At 35.8% G+C, this 22,625-nt stretch overlaps 1 protein-coding gene across 1 annotated transcript in view; it reads left to right on the top strand.

The window, feature by feature from the left end:
* Nucleotides 1–21,899, top strand: part of SYCP1 (synaptonemal complex protein 1) — a 137,515-nt gene extending 115,616 nt beyond the window's left edge. The window contains exons 28-32 of the mRNA XM_040230971.1: nucleotides 6,837–6,896; nucleotides 12,861–13,043; nucleotides 17,204–17,350; nucleotides 21,222–21,311; nucleotides 21,404–21,899. Coding sequence (XP_040086905.1) covers nucleotides 6,837–6,896; nucleotides 12,861–13,043; nucleotides 17,204–17,350; nucleotides 21,222–21,311; nucleotides 21,404–21,541 — 618 coding nt within the window. The 3' untranslated portion in view covers nucleotides 21,542–21,899. The remainder of the gene's footprint in view (nucleotides 1–6,836; nucleotides 6,897–12,860; nucleotides 13,044–17,203; nucleotides 17,351–21,221; nucleotides 21,312–21,403) is intronic.
* The last annotated feature ends 726 nt before the right edge of the window (nucleotides 21,900–22,625 follow it).

Genomic DNA, 22,625 nt, shown 5'->3' with positions numbered 1-22,625 from the left:
GTCTTAGGAGAAATCCTAGTTTGTCATGACATATAGCCTTCTTTATATTCTGCGAGATTTGGTTTGCTAGTATTTTGTTGAAGATTTTTTTATATCTATATTCATATCAAAGATTGGTCTGTGGTTATTTTTTGGTGATTGTTTTGTCCTTAGGCTTCACGTGTTTTAACCAACTCTGTGTGAAGCCTTGGAGCCCATATGTCTTTCTGACAGGTTAAGCTATAGTTATTCATTTTTGCCATTTTTCCAGTCTCTCTCCCAAGCTATATTTCCTCATTCACCAAATTTTATGAGGAAAAAGACAAGAATATCATGATCTGGTATACCCTACTTATAAGTGGTGGCAGGCAGCCACATATATAAGGCCAAAATTCACATGTTTTTTCAATGAATCTCTTATTTTTTGTTTTCTGCTCCTTCAGGGGAATCTCTTCTTCCTTTTTACATTTTGTCTTTGTCTCTTATGTTTTACTTATTGGCACGGATAATTAGTTCTTTATTGATATGGTTGTTGTGCTTTTTTGTCCAGATGATAGAGACTAAAGTGATAAAATATAGTGATTTTTCTTCCATTTCCTAGGCTTCTTTTTCCTGAACTGCCTACATATCCCCTCAGATCTCTTCTTATCAAATCCAGGTATATTAGTGACAATTATTTTCATTATTATATCTATTCACTTTCACTAATACCATGTAAGTAATGATTAGGTTAGTAGCCACATTGAATCAAATCAGCCCAGTACTCTGATCAGCACAGCACAAATCAGACAGTACTGTGTCTTTCCTGATGAACCTTCACTAGAATTGGAAGATTATGGCCTGATATGGCATGTTTCTGTCATTGAATTCATTTTTGCCAGTTCTTAACCACTTTCCTTTCCTCTTTCCTTTTCTGTTTTTTTGTTAGTTTAGAGAGAGGAAGATTTTATAATCTGGATTTACTCTTCCACCCTTGCAAAGAAGTTTGATCTACTGTATCAATTATTTTTTTGACATCTACTTTGTTATATATTTTTAATTTTTGATAAATTATAAACTGAAAGAGGGCATTAAGGGTTTATTACTGTTTTGTTTCTCTTCCTGTTTTTAACCAATTTTACTTTATGTGTTTTGATGAATACTATTCATTGTGTAAAAGTTTATACTGATTAATTGCTCCTTGGAAACTGTTATCTTTTATCTTTGCCCTTTTTGCTTTGAAATCAGCCTTTGCCCGATATTCCTGTTGTGATCTTTTCCTTTTATACTTGGTTGTTTTATATGTTTTTGTCTATTTCTTATTAACCTTAATGGAGTCTTATGTGAGAAGTCTCTTTAACAGCTTAGTTTTCCTGATAGTATTTATTGATATGATATATATTTTAAACTTATTCTTGCATTTTTAGAATGAACTCCGGTTGTTCATGAAGTATTTGTAATGTGATGCTACTTTCTGTTTGCTATGTTTTTATTTAATACCTTTATATTGATATTTATAAGATAGAATGGTTGTAGTTTTGTTTTTAAATTCATGGTAAAAATATGTATCAGTACACTTACCATCCATCTTAACATGTTTTAAGTGTATAGATTAGTAGCTTTAAGCATATAGATGTTGTACAGTAGATCTCTAGAACTTTTTAACTTGTAAAACTGAAAGTCTAAATCCAGTAAACACTACCTTACAACCGCCTTTTTTCTCTATGATTTTAATTACCATTCATTGTTTGTCTTTCTGTAACTGGATTACTTCAGTTAGCATAATGTCTTAAGATTCATCCATGTTGTAGCATGACACAATATTTCCTTCTTTTGTTCAGTCGTTCAGTGGTGTCCAACTTTTTGCAACCCCATAGACTGCAGAACGCCAGGTTTTCCTGTCCTTCACCATCTCTTGGAGCTTGCTCAAACTCATGTCCGTTGAGTTGGTGATACCATACAATCATCTTGTCCTTCCCTCCCTCCCCTCTCTCTCTCTGTGTCTCACTTTCTTCTTCCCTCTCTCTCTCTTTCTCTCTCTCATTACTTTTTAAAGGCTGCCTAATATTCCATATTTGGATCATCAGAAAAGCAAGAGAGTTCCAGAAAAACATCTATTTCTGCTTTATTGACTATGCCAAAGCCTTTGACTGTGTGGATCACAATAAACTGTGGAAAATTCTGAAAGAGATGGGAATACCAGAGCACCTGACCTGCCTCTTGAGAAACCTATATGCAGGTCGGGAAGCAAAAGTTAGAACTGGACATGGAACAACAGACTGGTTCTAAATAGGAAAAGGAGTACGTCAAGGCTGTATATTGTCACCCTGCTTATTTAACTTCTATGCAGAGTACATCATGAGAAACACTGGGCTGGAAGAAGCACAAGCTGGAATCAAGATTGCTGGGAGAAATACCAATAACCTCAGATATGCAGATGACACCACCCTTATGGCAGAAAGTGAGAGGAACTAAAAAGCCTCTTTATGAAAGTGAAAGAGGAGAGTGAAAAAGTTGGCCTAAAGCTCAACATTCAGAAAACAAAGATCATGGCATCTGGTCCCATCACTTCATGGGAAATAGATGGGGAAACAGTGGAAACAGTGTCAGACTTTATTTTTTGGGCTCCAAAATCACTGCAGATGGTGATTGCAGCCATGAAATTAAAAGACGCTTACCTCTTAGAAGAAGAGTTATGACCAACCTAGATATCATATTCAGAAGCAGAGACATTACTTTGCCAACAAAGGTCTGTCTAGTCAAGGCTATGGTTTTTCCAGTGGTCATGTATGGATGTTAGAGTTGGACTGTGAAGAAAGCTGAGCACTGAAGAATTGATGCTTTTGAACTGTGGTGTTGGAGAAGACTCTTGAGAGTCCCTTGGACTGCAAGGAGATCCAACCAGTGCATTCTGAAGGAGATCAGCCCTGGGATTTCTTTGGAGGGAATGATGCTGAAGCTGAAACTCCAGTATTTTGGCCACCTCATGTGAAGAGTTGACTCATTGGAAAAGACTCATGATGGAAGGGATTGGGGGCAGGAGGAGAAGGGGACGACAGAGGATGAGATGGCTGGATGGCATCACTGACACGATGGATGTGAGTTTGAGTGAACTCCGGGAGTTGGTGATGGACAAGGAGGCCTGGCGTGCTGTGATTCATGGGGTTGCAAAGAGTTGGACACAACTGAGTGACTGAACTGAACTGAACTGAACTGAACTGAAGTGAATATTCCATTGCATGTATATACCACATATTCTTTATCCATTCATCTATGATGAAAATTTGGGCTGCTTTTACTTCTTGGCTATTGTCATTAATGTTTTAATAAACAGAGGTATGCAGATATCTCTTGGAGATCCTGCTTTGAATTCTTTTGGATATATATCCCCAAAGTAGGATTCTTGGATCATATGGTAATTCTAATATTAATTTTTTGAGGAACCACTATATAGTTTTCCATAGCAACTGTACCATTTTTCATTCCTACTAATAATGTGCAAGGATTCCAGTTTCTCTGCATCCTTGCCAACACTTATTTTCTATTACTTTGATAGTGGTCATCCTAATGAATGTGAAGTGTTAGCTCATTGTACTTTTGATTTGCATTTCTCATATAGTTAGTGATGTTGGACATATTTTCATAAGCTTGTTGGCCATTTGTATATCCTCTTTGGAGAACTGTCTGTTCACATCTTTTGCCCATTTTAAAATTACTTGGTTTTTTGGTTGAGTTGTAGGAGTTCCTTGCATATTCTAGATTCCTGACCCTTGCATATTCTGGATTATTAACCCTTATCAGTATGATATATATTTTAATCATGTTTTTGTCATTTTATATTACATTAATTTAATATAATGATATAAATTTAATAATTATTTTATTTTTCTCTGAATTATGTGTGTATCTTTGGTTGATTTGGGAGGTGTATATAGTCTTTTTAATTATTTTATTGGTTGTTGTTTTTCAGTCACCCAGTCGTGTCCCACTGTTTGTGACCCCCACAGACTGCAGCATGCCAGGCCTCCGTCCCTCACCATTTCCCGGAGTTTGCCCAAGTTTATGTCTATTGCATCGGCGATACCATCCAGCCATCTCATCCTCTGATGCCCTCTTCTCCTTCTACCCTCAGTCTTTCCCAGCATCAGGGTCTTTTCCAATGAGTCAGTTCTTCACATCAGACGACCAAAATACTGGAGCTTCAGCTTCAGCATCAATCCTTCCAATGAGTATTCAGGGTTGATTTCCTTTAAGATTGAAGGGTTTGATCTCCTTGCTGTAAAGGGACTTTCAGGACTCTTCTCCAGCACCCTAGTTTGAAGACAGTGGAGACATTTTACTGGTTACCTTTATGTTTTTAAACAATAAATTGAACACTTTCTCCTACTGCCTATTATATATATATAATTTTTATGTTTTATTATTTTATATTATCAAGATTAATCTGACTTTTTGTGACCTCATGGACTGTAGCTCACCAGGCTCCTCTGTCCATGGAATTCTCCAGGCAAGAATACTGGAGTGGGTAGCCATTCCCTTCTCCAGGGGATCTTCTTGACCCAGGGATTAAACCGTGGTCTCCTGCATTGCAGACAGATTACTGTCAAGCCACCAGGGAAGCCTGATAAAAGCACAATTCCAGTATTTAAGTTGAACTCATGTTTTATATGAAACTTTTTCTTAGTTTTCTATTTTGATCCTAGTCAATAAGCCAATATTCCCTGGTGGCTCAGATGGTAAAGAATCTGCCTAAAATTCAGGACACCCAGGTTCAATCCCTGGGTTGGGAAGATCCACTAGAGTAGAAAATGGCAATCCACTCCTGTGTGCTTGCTTAGAGAATTCTGTGGACAGAGGAGCCTGGTGGGCTATAGTCCATGGGATTGCAAAGAGTCAGATATGACTGAGCAGCTAACACTTTGGCTTTCATAATATGCCAGTTCTGATTTTGACCTCTTTTACATACCAATCAATATGAAGAAATTGTTACTGGATGATAGTCTTAGCTTCTACTTGAACTTTGTGAGACTGTGCTAAATCATCTTTCCTGTGTCTTTCATCTCTTGATGGTGCCTTACTCTCTGCCTAGTGAGATGTGGTATTTTGTATATTTGTCTATATTCTCGATATGGAAAGAGAGTTTTAAAGTCTTCCAGTTGGTCCTTCTAAATGTAAAAAATCTCACTCTGTATTCAGAACTAATACGGTGATTATGCCACTTACTGAGTTTATCTATCCAACTGTATACTCAGGATCTAAAGAAATTTATCACAGAATAGGTTTATGGTTCCATGGGCTCACCGTGAGGTGGACTTAGATTAAATGTATTTATCATGTGACCCCAAAACACCTGCGCTCAAGCTAGTGAGTGAAAAAATAGTAACATTATGGGTTATAAGAGTTGGTGTTAGCTGATAGTTAATATCCAATTTCCAAAATTCAGTATGTATTTCTGATATTATTGCAAAATCCGTCTTTTAATTTAGAAGGTTCTAGGTTTATAAATTTATTCAGGTCTGAAAGGTGAGCACAAGGCTGTCATACTCTACTCCTGTACCTCAAGTCAGTCCTTTCTTTGCCAGTCCATATTACAGGCATTTTTTAGTTACTCATTAAGTAGGGACCTTAGTGGACTGCCCATTAGTTTAGGGAACTCATGATCAGTTAGATACTACCAGAGAAGCACCTTTGGATATGAGCTAATCCATACCTTGGAAACACATGTTGTATTAGAACAGACTGTACTAAGATCTCCAGACCTGCAGAAGTCAAAGTCAGAGAAAGTACAGTTTAGGAAGGTGCTTTCTCCATTCTGTCCTCTAGAAGCTGAGAGGTGTATTCTGAGAGTCAGTGTAATTTAGCTAGTTTAGAGGATGTACTTTATCCTAGAAGACTGCATTTCATACCCACAGAGTAGATGTCAATTGTGATAACTGAAGATCAACTATTGCCAGTTGATAGGATACATAATAAGAACAGTGACTACTGTTATATCAGCTTATTGCCAGCTTCTTTCTGGCAATAAGTGGTGAAGTGTATTGTCTGGTTAGGAGCAACATTTTAGGAGAGATAGCATGGTGTACACAAGATGTTCAGTGAGTGCAGATATTGGCAGAGGCATCATGGGCAGCCAAAGCAGGTTTGCCTAAACTTGTACATGTGCATTGAAACTTTTCCTTCTCTGACACCTGTAAGGCTCCTTGAGGCTGTAACCATTCTGTTTTCTAGATGACTATCATATTAAAGGCATTGTACATATTATTTTTTTCTAGGCCAGGGTTAATTTTTCCTTTTTTCCCCTACTGAATGTACATACACTGATCTCCAACAGAATATATTATTTCCTGGAGTACTAGAGAAATTATGTATTATTTAATAACTATTTTGTACTTTTTTGTAACTTTCTTTTTATTCCTCATCCCTGTTCATCTCATGTTTAAAATTGATTATTCAGTATTCAACTGAATTGATTTTCTTAATACACAAAGAATAAGTGTATTCTGCCTCTAAAGGTTCATAATATTTTGGATCTCTTTGCAGCTCTTTATAGCTAGTTAATTGTGTATATCCCTTACTTTATAAGCTGATCCATGCACTTCATTTTACAAATGAAAAAGCTGAGATTTGGTGTCTTAAAGGACTTACTCAGGAGTTTACAGGTACCTGCCAGAGAAGATCAGAATTTTTTTTAAAAGATAATCAAAATCAAATAACATACTTCTGTAGAAAGGAAGTAATTTTTTTCTTTTCATTGTTTTTTAAGATTTAGAAGGCAGGATTCTTTATTAGTATTTCCTAGGGAAGATTTGATAATAGGAACATTAATTTTTATAATAGTAATGACTACATTGTATGTACTTGATATTCACTTTTAATAGGAAGAACTCAAAAGAGAGATGAAAGAAAACAGAGTTACTCTCAAAGAAAAAAAAGACAAGGTAAGAGTTTTATACAATTCTCATAAATTTCTTTATAACCATTTTGTTTTCTAACATCTATTTAGTAAATTTTTAATCATAAATTGGAAAATAACATCAAAAATATATCACACAAAAGATGTGGTACCAACATAAAATGGAATAATACTCAGCCATAGAAAAGAACAAAATAATACCATTTGCAGCAATGGACGTAGAGATTGTCATACTGAATGAAGTCAGAGAAAGAACTATACATATGGTCACTTATATGTGGAGTCTAAAAAATGCTATAAATGAACTTATCTACAAAACAAAAATAGAGTTACAGATGTAGAAATTAAATTTATGATTACCAGGGAGTAAGGGGTTGGACTGTGAAGGAGGCTGAGCGCCAAAGAATTAATGCTTTTGAAATGTGGTGTTGGAGAAGACTCTTGAGAGTCCCCTGGACTGCATGGAGATCCAACCAGTGCATTCTGAAGGAGATCAACCCTGGGATTTCTTTGGAAGGAATGATGCTAAAGCTGAAACTCCAGTACTTTGACCACCTCATGCAAAGAGTTGACTCATTGACTCATTGGAAAAGACTTTGATGCTGGGAGGGAGTGGGGGCAGGAGGAGAAGGGGATGACAGAGGATGAAATGGCTGGATGGCATCACTGACTCGATGGACATGGGTTTGGGTGGACTCCGGGAGATGGTGAGGGACAGGGGGGGCCTTGGCGTGCTGTGATTCATGGGGTCGAAAAGAGTCGGACACAACTGAGCGACTGAACTGAACTGAACTGAAGGTGTTGGGAAAGGATAAATGGGAAGCTTGGAATCGATATATATACACTGCTGCTACTGCTATTGCTAAGTCACTTCAGTCGTGTCCGACTCTGTGTGACCCCATAGATGGCAGCCCACCAGGCTCCCCCATCCCTGGGATTCTCCAGGCAAGAATATTGGAGTGGGTTGCCATTTCCTTCTCCAATGCATGAAAGTGAAAAGTGAAAGTGAAGTTGCTCAGTTGTGTCTGACTCTTTGCGACCCCATGGACTGCAGCCTACCAGGATCCTCCGCCCATGGGATTTTCCAGACAAGAGTACTGGAGTGGGTTGCCATTGCCTTCTCCGATATGCACACTACTATATATAAAATAGATAACTAATAAAGACCTCCTATATAGCTCAGGGACTTCTACTGTAATGGCCTATATGGGAAAAAATCTAAACAAGATTGGATATATGCATATGCATACATGTAACAGATTCACTTTGCTATACACCTGAAACTGACACAATGTTATAAATCAACTATACCCCCCCAAATTTTTTTTAAAATATATATCACACAATTTCATTTCCAAAATTGTTTCTTTATCAATCCAAAAGCATTAGCTAAAACATTTCAAAGCATCTGTCATTTGGAAATTTAGAGAAGATTTTAATCTTTTAAAATTTTTATTATAGTGTTAAATTAGGTACATTTGTGTTTCTCTCTTGAGAAATTTCCAATGTTAGAGGGAAACCATTTCATTTAAAAATTCTAAAGCTCATGTTTAGATTATGTCTAATTTTGAGTTTTTGAGAGGGCTAAACAAATTACATCTTGCTTCTTAAATCTGAACCAGTTGAGAAAGGTGGTGAAAATCAAATAGTATCTTTTCAGTTCAGTTCAGTTCAGTTCAGTCGCTCAGTCGTGTCTGACTCTTTGTGACCTCATGAACCGCAGCATGCCAGGCCTCCCTGTCCCTCACCATCTCCCGGAGTCTACCCAAACCCATGTCCATTGAGTCAGTGATGCCATCCAACCATCTCATCCTCTGTCGTCCCCTTCTCCTCCTGCCCTTAGTCTTTCCCAGCATCAGGGTCTTTTCAAATGAGTCAGCTCTTCACATCAGGTAGCCAAAGTATTGGAGTTTCAGCTTCAACATCAGTCCTTCATCTTTATTATTGATAAACAATATTGGATAATGTGGCTTATATTTGAAGAAAACAGGATTTCTTAATCCTGAAATCCCAAATTAAACAAGTTTATCTACTCTTGTCATAGATAGAGCTGGATTAGGACAAGTCTACCCACTTGAATGACCTGCTCTTTTAAGATACATGGCATAGAGGAGAATGTGTGCTTCTTTGGTTACCCAAGGGGAGAAATAAGGAAGAGGCTGAACTATATGTCTACAATTAATCCTTCCATATTCAGCAATCCTGTTAAGTCATTGCTCTTCCCCTAAGGAAGCAGAGAGAGGTTAGGAATGTTCCCTGCACATGAAAGGAAGCATCAAGTATGAAAAAGGAAGGTTATATTCAGCTTCTAATATATTTGGTAATATAGGATTATTACAGAAGAGTGTTCTTGCAAGTTTTAGTTAAAATCATTAAATATTCTTTATACATATAAATGTAGTCTCCTAAGTCTCTACAGAAGTTGCTCTGACTGTAAATTGAAGATAACAGAGTTGTTGAGAACAGTTCAGTTGTTAAGGTATAGATGGTGCTTTAATTTTGATAGGTTTGTGTTCAAAGAAGGGCTTCCCAGGTGTCACTAGTGGTAAACAACCCACCTGCCAGTGCAGGAAATGGCAAGAGATATGGGTCCAATCCCTGTGTCAGGAAGATACCTGGAGGAGGACATGGCAACCCACTCCAATATTCTTGCCTAGAGAATCCTATGGACAGAGGAGCCTGGCAAGCTACAGTCCATAGCGTCACAAAGAGTTGGACACGACTGAAGTGAGTGTTCAAAGAGAAGAAAAAAAAGAATTATTTACCTGTGAATGAATATTAAGTGCTTAATGTGTCCAGACACATATAATAGACACTTGAAAACATTATATATGGAGAAATTATTGTCATATTAGTATTAGCTGGGAGGATTAGATACAGACTAGGCTTCCCTGGTGGCTCAGATGGTAAAGCACCTGTCTGCAATGCGGGAGACCTGGGTTCAGTCCCTGGGTTGGAAAGATCCCCTTGAAAAGGAAATGGCAATCCACTCCAGTACTCTTGCCTGGAAAATCCCATGGACAAAGGAGCCTAGTAGGCTATAGTCCATGGGGTTGCAAAGAGTCAGACACAACTGAGTGACTTCACTTAGATACAGACTAAGCAAAGTGTCTGATAACAATAATATATTGGTTAAACTCCAGAGTTACTTCTAAATATAGAATATGTTCATATTGTAAAAATATATATCAGATATTCTTACAGATTTGTTTTGATTCCTGTATAATCCTAGTAATTATATCTATTCTCTATATACCTTATCAAAAAGATTAGTTAATTCCCTATATTTTACCTGGGGGTCTGGATATATATATTGCAGATAATGAGAAAATGATAAATGAAAAGATTCAAATAGGCTTTTGTGTGCTATGCTTTATTCTAACAATATTGAAGTATCACAGACCTTATATATAATAATTGTTAGGTCTATCAATCAAAGATTTCTGAGTTTGGGTATGTTACTTCTTCTTACTTCAGTCTTATCATCTATAAAAGGATAATAATAGTACCTTTTCCCAAAAGTTGTTATGAAGATTAAATGAGATAGTATTTGTGAAGCATTTGAAATAGTGCTTGGCACATAGGACATGCCGAATAAGTATTTGTTTAAAAACTATGACAGAGAAAAGCATGAATGTTGTGTATATATGCATCACTGGAAATGTAATAGTTAGAAAAGAATGTAACTTGTAGGAGAGTACATACGTCTTCATGAGGTATTACAAAGAGGGTTATTTCAGTAGTCTAGAATGCTGGTGCATTTTCTTTGTCTACCAAGCTACTAGAGAAATGTTAGATTCCCAGATATGACCACAAGGTGGTATAGTTGCCATTCTCAGTCCTTTTGGATGAAGAAAATTTGTCCTTTTATGAAGGCAGTTAAATTTGGGAGATTCTGAGGATGATTCCTGATAAGTTCAGAGAGCAGAAAAAGTTTTCTTTAATCAAAATTGTGTTATCAGCTATGTTATAGAAATATTTATGAAAGAGTATGTAAAATTTGCTCAGAGATAAAATTGCCAACATCCACTGGGTCATTGAAAAAGCAAGAGAGTTCCAGAAAAACATCTATTTCTGCTTTATTGACTATGCCAAAGCCTCTGACTGTGTGGATCACAATAAACTGTGGAAAATTCTGAAAGAGTTGGGAATACCAGAGTACCTGACCTGCCTCTTCAGAAACCTATATGCAGGTCAGGAAGCAAAAGTTAGAACTGGACATGGAACAACGACTAGTTCCAAATAGGAAAAGAAGTACATCAAGGCTGTATATTGTCACCTTGCTTATTTAACTTCTATGCAGAGTACATCATGAGAAACGCTGGGCTGGAAGAAGCACAAGCTGGAATCAAGATTGCTGGGGGAAATATCAATAACCTGATATGCAGATGACACCACCCTTATGGCAGAAAGTGAAGAGGAACTAAAAAGCCTCTTGATGAAAGTGAAAGAGGAGAGCGAAAAAGTTGGCTTAAAGCTCAACATTCAGAAAGCGAAGATCATGGCATCTGGTCCCATCACTTCATGGGAACTAGATGGGAAAACAGTGGAAACAGTGACAGACTGTAGTTTTTTGGGCTCCAAAATCACTGTAGATGGTGATTGCAGCCATGAAATTAAAAGACGCTTACTCCTTGGAAGGAAAGTTATGACCAACCTAGACTGCATATTAAAAAGCAGAGACATTACTTTGCCAACAAAGGTCCATCTAGTCAAGGCTATGGTTTTTCCAGTAGTCATGTATGGATGTGAGAGTTGGACTGTGAAGGAGGCTGAGCGCCGAAGAATTGATGCTTTTGAACTGTGGTGTTGGAGAATATTCTTGAGAGTCCCTTGGACTGCAAGGAGATCCAACCAGTCCATTCTGAAGGAGATCAGTCCTGGGTGTTCTTTGGAAGGACTGATACTAAAGCTGAAACTCCAGTACTTTGGCCACCTGATGCGAAGAGTTGACTCATTGGAAAAGACTTTGATGCTGGGAGGGATTGGCGGCAGGAGGAGAAGGGGACGACAGAGGATGAGATGGCTGATGGCATCACCAACTCGATGAACATGGGTCTGAGTGAACTCTGGGAGTTGGTGACGGACAGGGAGGCCTGACATGCTACAATTCTTGGGGTTGCAAAGAGTCGGACATGACTGAGCAACTGAACTGAACTGAACTGATGTAAAATGCAACTCTGAAAGAATGATACCAAAATTAATTTTTTGTGTGAAAAAGTGTTATGAACTTGGCAAGAAACCTGCAAATTACCTCATTTATCTCCTTTAAAAATTATTTTATTTTATTTTTAAATTGAGGTATAGTTTGCTTATAGTATTATTAAATATAAATTCCAGTTATACAACATAGTGATTCACAATTTTTAAAGGTTATACTCCAGTTGTAGTTATTATAAAATATTGGGTATATTCTCTGTGCTGTACAATATATCCTTGTAGCTTATTTATTTTATACATAGTAATTTATGCCTCATAATCAGCTCCTTTATCTTGCCCTGAAAATTTCTGTAGGTTTTTACATTCATCATTTTTCCTCTCTCCTTTTTTTGTGTTCTGAAGGTGAATGAAACTAATGGATAGAAAATGGCTGATATTTTTACAGATGAAACAGGATTTATGAAAACATGAAAGAGATACCTTTGGGCTGTAGGGTTATTGGAATGAATCACAAATTAAGATTTTTTTTTTCCCACCAGGACTAGAGAATTTTCTTTGGAGACTTTCCAACTTTTGGTCAAATAGAGAGTTGAGATTATTATTTATTTTTTTAGCAGCACTGTGAGAACAAAGGGAGCAAAAACCATTTTCATCTTAAATAAGAAAAACAAAGTCATAAAGAAGATAGGTGTAATTTAGTCAAAGTTTTCTACTCAATACTACACTTGAGTGTAAATTCCAGTTTATTTCAGTGTTATTTTTATAAGTTGCCGCCCTTTAGTTAAAATGACACTTAATGATGACTTCATTCATTTTTGTTGTTCAATAGAAAACACAGACACCTTTATTGGAAACACCTGAAACTAATTATTGGAAACTTGATTCTAAAGTACCGTTTTCACAAAATGTATCTCAAACCTTCCCATCAGCTGATCAGAGCAGATCTTCAACAGATAAAAGAGACTATCTGCGTACACCTGCCAAAAATATTTTATCTACACCATTACCAAAGGTTTGTTGCTAAAATTTCTAAGAAAATTGTCCTTTTTTTTAAAATAAAAGTCTCTGGTATCATATACCATATATCTGGTATCAAACACATAGGTATAAACAACTTTGTCTTGAAAGTTTTGGTTATTTGTTACACCAGTGTGAAATAGTTTGTTTTATTCTATCACTGTACACAACTTAATGACATCTTGGGCAAATTTTATCGCTTTCTGGCTTTTACCAGTGCATAGGTCCCTGATAGACAAGCTCTAATTTTGACTTGAATTTTCCAGTATCACCTCAGTTACCTCCCTTTGCTGTTTACTCCTCATCATCTCGTTGCTGGAGTCTTTTAGTTAGCAGTCAGCCCTTGTGAAGCAGGTACCACTAGCAAGGTGGCTCGTATCTAGCTATCTTCAACATGTCCACTTAATCCATGGGGAATTCTTTCAACCTTTCAGTGCTAAAAGGTGGTGTATAGTGCTCTACTTCTGACTTCCCCTCTCCTCCTCTCTGCCATCTGTCTTACTCTGATTTCTTTTTACTTGTTCAGGTGGACATAAAGACAGATAAATAAGTCTTCTTCCTAGGTTTATATCCACCTAGGGAATGACATGCCAGTCTCCCCTTCTAGAAGGCACCATTAGTCATTATAAGGCTTCTTTTTTTTAAAAAAAATTTAACTAGAGAATAATTACTTTACAGTATTGTGATGGTTTCTGCCAAACATAAACATGAATCAGCCATAGGTATAGATATGTCCCCTCAATGGAAAATTACTCAACTATAAAAAGGAAAACTCCCTTTTAGAGTTATATCCTTACTTGCCTTGAGAGTTGATGGAGGAGTATTTCAACCTATCTTTACCCCGTAAGCCAAAATTTTGTGCTTTTCCCTCTCCATTTGCATAAATTAACTGGGAATAAGAGAGATATCTGGTGATTGTTAGTCCTGTTCTACCACCTTTTAATAAGCCTTAGAGAAGGAGGTAACCCTAATTATACATTGCTTTCTTTAGAGTGTAAGTTACTAGCACTTTCCCCCCCAACTTTGTGCTTTAGTTGACAATTTCAGACAAAAATAGTCCCACTTATATCCTGTATTATATATATTGAATTATATGTACAGTTTTATCCACCTCATGGAAATTATGAAAATTAGTAAAGTACATAGCAAGGCTTTTATATGAAATTATCTTGTTGTATTTATTATTTTATTATTCAAAATATAAAATGATTTCTATTAAAGAATTGTTGTTAGGTTGCTAAGTCATGTCTAACTCTTTGCAACCCCATGGTCTGCAGCACATCAAACTTTCTTGTCCTTCACTATATCCTGGAGTTTGAGCAAGCTCATGTCCATTGAGTTGATGATGGCATCCAACCTTCTCATCCTCTGGTGCCCCCTTCTCCTTCTGCCCTCAGTCTTTCCTAGCATCAAGGTCTTTTCCAATGAGTTGGGTCTTCGCATCAGGTGGCCAAAGTATTGGAGCTTCAGCTTCAGCATCATTCCTACCAATGAATATTTAGGGTTGATTTTCTTCAGATGTTCAAGCTGGATTTAGAAAAGGCAGAGGAACCAGAGATCAAATTACCAACATCTGTTGGATCATTGAAAAAGTAAGAGAGTTCCAGAAAAACATCTACTTCTGCTTTATTGACTTCGCCAAATCCTTTGACTGTGTGGATCACAATAAACTGTGGAAAATTCTTCAAGAGATGGGAATACCAGACCACCTTACCTGCCTCCTGAGAAATCTGTATGCAGGTCAAGGAACAACAGTTAGAACTGGACATGAAACAACAGACTGCTTCCAAATCGGGAAAGGAGTATGTCAAAGCTGTATATTGTCATCCTGCTTATTTAACTTGTATGCAGAGTACATCATGCGAAATGCCAGACTGAATGAAGTACAAGCTGGAATCAAGATTGCTGGGAGAAATATCAATAACCTCAGATATGCAGATGACACCACCCTTACGGCAGAAAGTGAAGAACTGAAGAGCCTCTTGATGAAAGTGAAAGAGGAGAGTGAAAAAGTAGGCTTAAAACTCAACATTCAGAAAATGAAGATCATGGCATCTGGTCCCATCACTTCATGGCAAATAGATGGGGAGACAGTGGAAACAGTGTCAGACTTTATTTTCTTGGGCTCCAAAATCACTGTAGATGGTGATTGCAGCCATGAAATTAAAAGATGCTTGCTCCTTGGAAGAAAAGCTATGGCAAACCTAGACAGTGTATTAAAAAGTAGAGACATTACTTTGCCAGCAAAAGTCCATCTAGTCAAAGCTATGGTCTTTCCAGTGGTCATGTATGGATGTGAGAGTTGGACCATAAAGAAAGCTGAGTGCGAAAGAATTGATGCTTTTGAACTGTGGTGTTGGAGAAGACTCTTGAGAGTCCCTTGGACTGCAAGGAGATCCAGCCAGTCCATCCTAAAGGAGATGAGTCCTGAATATTCATTGGAAGGACTGATGCTGAAGCTGAAACTTCAATACTTTAGCCACCTCATGTGAAGAGTTGACTCATTAGAAAAGACCCAGATGCTGGGAAAGATTGAGGGCAGGAGGAGAAGGGGACAACAGAGGATGAGACAGTTGGATAGCATCACTGATTCAAAGGATATGAGTTTGAGCAAACTCCAGGAGTTGTGATGGACAGGGAAGCCTGGGTGCTGCAGTTCATGGGGTTGCAAAGAGTTGGACATGACTGAGCAACTGAACTGAACTTTCTTTCAGATTAACTGGTTTGATCTCCTTGCAGTCCAAGGAACTCTCAAGAGTCTTTTCCAGTTCGAAAGCATCAATTCTTTGGTGCTTAGCCTTCTTTATGTTTTAATTCCATATCCATACATGACTACTGGAAAAACTGTAATTTTGACTCTGTGGACCTTTGTTGGCAAAGTGATGTCTCTGCTTGTTAATACACTATCTAGGCTTGTCATAGCTTTCCTTCTAAGGAGCAAGTGTCTTTCAATTTAATGGCTGCAGTCACCATCAGCAGTGCTTTTGGAGCCCAAGAAAATTAAGTCTGTCACTGCTTCCACTTTTCCCCTTCTATTTGCCATGAAGTGATGGGACTGAAGTTAAAACACTTGTTTGTAACTGTTAAAGCTTCAGTACTTTGGCCACTTGATGCAAAGAGCTGACTCATTGGAAAAGACCCTGATGCCAGAAAGATTGAGGGCAGGAGGAGAAGGGGGTGACAGAGGATGAGATGGTTGGATGGCATCACTTATTCAATGGACATGAGTTTGAGCAAACTCCAGGAGATAGTGAAGGACAGGGAAGCCTGGCATGTTGCAGCCCATGGGCTTGCAGAGTCAGACACGACTTAGCGACTGAATAACAAAACACAACAACTCCATAAGGGAAGCCAGAGAATCACTGGACAGGTCAAATATTGACAACTGTTTGAGCATAAAATTTTGAAAGAGCGCCCAAGTGTGTTTTGCTCTGTTCATTGGCTGCCAGGCTGGACCAGGAATGTTCTTTTTAAGAGAGCAGGGGATGAGAAGAGGAAAAGTTCAGGCACTGCTAAGTTTGCTCTTCTTACAGAGGTTCAGCCATTAAAAAAAAAGAAACAACTCTTTAGGTTGTGGCAAGCTTTTTGTTAATTTCCACAGTTATAAACAAATTGATTTTGACCACTTTTACTGGCATTTTTATTGCTTTGTGGAAGAGCAAATTTTTGGAGGTTAACTCTGCCATTCGTGCTGATATCAGTGACCTTACTTTTTAAAGACAGTTTTTAAAACTTATAAACTTACATATTACAGGATAATATGTAATACTAAACATTGACTAATGGAATTACTTTATCAACAAAACATGAGCAAACTTGCTTTCTTATAAATCAGGATTTTTATGTAGTAATAAAAGCTCTCAGTTCTTTGATCTTAATCATTGTTTGAAAAGTTTAAGTCTCTCTTAAGGTTGTTGGCTACTGAAGCTGCAGTGTCTCTTGCATCCTTCCTTTCTCCTTCTCTCCCTCCCTCTCCCCCATTATTTTATTAAAAACTTCTGAATTAAATTCTTATCCAAAATTTCTACTTCATACACATGCCAGTAATAATGGAGAGTTATTATTGATTGTTAAAGATTCAACCTGCCTTTATTAATAATATATGTTTTATTTGATGGGATAATTTTTTGTTTTGTTTTCTTTTCTTTTGGATAGGCATATACTGTGAAAACACCAACAAAACTAAAAATTCAGCAAAGAGGAAACAAGAATGTACCCATTGAAGAAAGTAATAGTAAAAAGAGAAAAATGGTCTTTGAGTTTGATATTAATTCGGATAGTTCAGAAACTACTGATCTTTTGGTAAAATTATTACAAATAATCAACATTTATTGTTTATATTATTATATTTCTACATTATTTCTTGATGTATGTGTATAATATATGTGCATAGTATCTATGACTGCAATACTGAAAAGAAGTAAAATTCTCCTATAATATAGGACTCTCTGCTTTTGCAGCATTTTAAAAAATTAGGGTTAAAAAAAATCTCCCTAAACTTCAGAAAACAGGACATTTTGAAATACTTGATATGACATAGTTGGCATTTGAGATGACTAATTCTCTTGTTTTCCAGAAGAGTGTTATTTTCTTTACCTTTTTCTTTTTGAGGCCCACTGGATACCTTTAATCTTGCAGCCAAATTTGTTGTTCAGGACTCCTTGATTTTGCATATTATAAATGTTTTCTTTAATTTTATACCACTTATTGATGGAAAACAATAACATTTCTATGATTCTTAAAGAGTTAATGTGTTAAAAATGGCATGTTTAAGGAGGATAGTTCCTCTAGCAGTTTGTATGACCAGTTACTCCCTACTTCATACATATCATTATTTTCTAAAGGCATAATAATAATTTATTAAGAATAATTAAACTTAAACTCATTTAGTTTAAAACCAGACTAACCTCATTATACAAAATGGAGCAATTTACCAAAGATTCTTAATTACAAAATTGTAATTAAAGCCATTTGTTTTATTATTACAACTCATAACTGTGAGATTCTTCAAGCTTTTATACTGCTTTGAGACCTCTGCTTTCATTTATTCTGGAATAATGAATAGCTGAAGTCTTAAAATTGTAATTATTTAAGTTAACTTAAAGAAAATTTCTACTCTAGTATCTCTTTGTTTTATAGCTAATGATTAAGACTATGAACCAGGCACTATTGTAAAAACTTTACACAGAATACTTCAGTTATTTTTTAAAACAATCTAACACTCTAGAAGTAGAGACAGAGTTCTTATTCTGATTTTACAGATGAGGAAACTGAGTCACACTGGTACTTTTCCAATATCACATAACTAGAAAGTCATGGAGCCAAAATTTGAACACCAACTGTCCAGCTCCATGGCCTATGTATGTCATTGTACACAATAATTTCCAGGTAAAACTGAAGTCAAGATATTAAAGATATTAAAAAAAGTGATGAGAATTAGCAGAAAGAGCATGAGCTCTGGAATTAGAGATACTAGGTCTAGAATTCATAGTTTTTTTCTGAATTTAGGCTAGTTTCTTTACTTATCTGAGATTTAGAATAACTCATGATTTCATGTCATTTTTGAAAGTAGCATCACAACTTCGTAACACCATGAACACTACAGTATTTTATTTATACTATTACAGTTTAAATTATCTAAGAAGATATTTCACAATAGGCTTTATCAGTTATAATTGTCACATGAAATTAAAGGTCTTTGATAAAGTCAAGTACATGGGAAATTATAAAAGCTGAAATGATTGTAATTTTGGTTTCTAACTTTACTTTTTATTTTCTACATAACTTAAAAGCTAATGCTTAATTTATCTATATTGCTGGGCACACAATATATGAAGATGTAATTTTGACATCAGTAACAGAAGGAAAATGGAGCTGTTTGTGTAGGCTATTGAAGTTAGTATAAATTCAAATTAGGTTACTATAATGTTTGGTTGTTATATGTAGTCCCTATGGTAACCACAAAAGCATAGAATATACACAAAAGGAAATGGGAAGGAAATCAAAACATTTTGCTACCAAAAATGTTACCTAGATAGAAAAGAAGGTAATAATAGAGGAAATGAGTAACCAAAACCAAATCAAAACAAAACAAAACATCTATAAAGCATATAGGAAATGAATATCAAAAACGCAAAAATTAGTCTCTCTTTATCAGTAATTACTTATATGAGTAATTTACAATGTATATTTGGAGGATTATATACTCCAATAAACAAAAAAAGACTTATGTTAGCTTCAAATTGGCTAAATGTGAAAGGCTGGAAAAAGATATGCAAACCAAAGAAGAGGTGGGTTGGTTTTACCAATATCTGACAAAATAGATTTTAAATCAAAAAGTACAAGAAACAAATAAGGACATTATATGTAAATAAGAGGTTCAATATAGCAAGAAGTTACGACAGTTTTAATCATTTATACACCTAATAACATACCCTTAAAATATATGAAGCAAAGCTTTATAGAATTGAAGAAATGGACAGTTATACATTAATAGTTGGATACTTCAATACCTCTCCTTCAATAATGGGTAAAACAACTAGACAGAAGATAAGTAAGGAAATAAGATTGGAACAACACACACCAAATAGATTTAATAGACACATATAGAACATTGAGTTCAACAAAAGAATACACATTCTTCCCAGCTGTACATGGATATTCTCCAGGATAGACCATGTAGGTCCCAAAACAAGTCTCAATAGAGTTAAAAAACTAGGCATCATATATAAATTATCTTCTCTGAATACAAAGAGATGAAGTTAGAAATCAGAAAGAGAAGGAAAACTAGAAAATTCAAAAATTTGTGAGAATTAATACACTTCTAACCAACCAATGGATCAGAGAAGAAAACACAAGGGGAATTTGACTTAGAGATGAATGAAAGTGAAAACACAGTACACCAAAACTTACATGAGACAGAAAAACGCGTGCTCTAAAGGAAATGTATAGCTCTAAATTTCTACAATGAAAAAGAAAATCAATAAACTAACTTTTTACCTTAAAGAACTAGAAAAAGAAGATCACACTAAACCCAAAGGTGACAGAGGAGGAAAATAATAAGAATGGAGACAAACAAATTAGGGAAAAGAAAACAGAGAAAATGAATGAAGTCAAAATTTATTTCTTTCAAAAGGTCAATTAAATTGACAAACCTTAGCTTGACTGACAAAAGTCAGAAATATAATTGGAGATGTTATTACCAACTTTTTAGAGATAGAGAGTACTGTGAACAAATGTGCCAACAAATTAGATAACCTAGAAGAAATTAAGAAATGGAAAAACTACTTGAAATACACAAATTGCCTAAGCCTGTTCAAGAAGAAAGAGAAATTTTGTGACTTAGTGAATTCTGCTGAAATCTTAGAATTTATGAAAATGATTAAATATTTTCATCCATGAACCTTCTGAAATTTGTATTAAATGTGACTCTCTAATGAGCAGGAAAAGATATTGTGAACTGTTTGCTTCTGACTAAATTTGTGTTACATGTTCATTAAGAAAATGGATTCTGGAGCCAGCCTACCTGGATTTTAATCCTGGCTCTATCTCTTACTAGCTGTATAGTCTTGGGCAAGTTACTTAATATTTGTGTGTCTCATTTCCTCACCTTTAAAATGGAGATAATAATAGTACATATAGATCATAAAAATGTTGTAAGGATTAAAACCAATTAAAATATGCTAAGTGCTTAAAACAGTGCCTGACATAAAGAAAGAACTAAATAAGTGTTAGCTATTATTACTTGGGAAAATATTCAGAAATTGATAATTGGCAACATTTATAATTTTTATAGGATTATGAATGCTTATTATAAGGCCTAAGTATGTTTAAATAAAAAGCCTGGGAAAAAGAGTGGGGAAAGTGAAACTGAAATAGAAATCAGTAGAAAAACACTATTCGTATACATCTTGTATTCTGCATAACCCTTTAGATGTATGGTTAGTAGAATCAAAATCAGATTTCCTTGTCTGGTAGACTGAGAGTTTAGTTTGTCATTGTCTTCTTCCTTCAGGCTTTTAAATTTTCTTTCCTCTTCTTTCTCCTTTCCTTGCCTCTTTTTTTCTTCCTCTTTATACTCTTCCATTTCATTCTCATATGTAGAATATAGCCAAAAATTTTATAATATTAATGGCGGCAGCCTCCAAATTATATTTTTATATTTTTCTTTAAGAGCATGGTTTCAGAGGAAGAAACACTGAGAAAACTATGTAAGAATAATAATCCACCAATTTCTCATCTTTGTGTCAGAACACCAAAAAAGGTAGTTATTTTGGAAAGCAAATTTCAAAATCTGGATTTAGTTCTTTTTTTTTTTTTTGAGTTAAACATATTATGACTTTATTTTCTATCCAGACTCCTTCATCTCTAACAACTCCCGGATCTATGCAGAAGTCTGAAACTATGAGGAAAACGCAGGAGGACCGTTGGGCTGTAATTGCTAAGATGAATAGGAAACAAAAACTAAAGGAAGCAGAAAAGCTGTTTGTTTAATTTCAGAAAATCAGTGTGATTAAGGAGCCTATAACAGAAAATTTATAGTTAAGTTTTTAATTCTTATTTTCTAAAGAGCCAAACATATTCTGAAATTAAGACTTTTGATTTGTAAACAATTTGTTTCTTTATATTTTAATGTATCAGCCTAAATGGGAAATAACCACATTGTTACTTAAAAATTTGTAATTCTCTTCAGATAATTAGATGACTGTTTTGGTTTTACCTTTTCTTGAATTGATGAAAACTATTTTGGCTAAGTTTTTGCACTTATAAAATTGTCCATTGAACACTAGGAACATGTTGTTGAGATATACTGTTTATTCTTTACTATTAAAATATTTTGGATTCACATAAATACTTCTCATTGTTTCTGTGAGGTCGCCCGAGCAGCTTAATCATAACTTTGCTAGTATTATTTATTTTTTAAATCTTGAGGTCATTTTATTTGTTTCATGTCTGAAGCAGCTTTGATTTATCTGTTGATAAAATTGACAAATGGCTTTACGTTGCAAGAAAAAAGATTCTCCTGATATGACTGCCTGAAATACTTCATTTATTCCACATTCACTTGGCAAATGTTTATTGAGTATCTGGTTCCACGGTGAAGAATCCACCTGCAGCGCAAGAGAAGCAGGCGCCATGGATCTGGTCCCCGGGTCGGGAGGGTCCCCTGAGGGGGAAGGCCATAAAGCATCAGACATGACTCAGCACATGTGTGTATGTGCCACGCTAAGACTTGAGCACAGTCCTAGATGCTGGGGATGTAGCAAAAATAAGACTTACCTTCTTCCAGAGCTTACATTTTACAGGGAAAATAGGCAGTAAATAAACTATATAAACACATAGGATATTAGTTAAGGATAATTGCCAAGAAGAAATAAAACAAGAGTATTAGAGAGTGTTGAAAAGACTTGAAATTTTATGTAGAGTGACCCATACTGAAATGACATTTGAAGAGCTGATGAATAGTGAAACTGTGGCTATCTTGAGGATAACATTCCTGATAAAAGGAACAAAAAGTATAAAGGCCCAGAGGTGGAAATATGCTAAGTGTATCTGGGAAGCAGCAAGGAGGCCAGTG

This window comes from Oryx dammah, unplaced genomic scaffold (assembly GCF_014754425.2).
Source record: "Oryx dammah isolate SB20612 unplaced genomic scaffold, SCBI_Odam_1.1 HiC_scaffold_28, whole genome shotgun sequence".
In the NCBI taxonomy this organism is placed as follows: Eukaryota; Metazoa; Chordata; class Mammalia; order Artiodactyla; family Bovidae; genus Oryx; species Oryx dammah.
The sequence above is the reverse complement of the archived record's forward strand: the minus strand, read 5'-3'. Positions and strand labels throughout refer to the sequence as shown.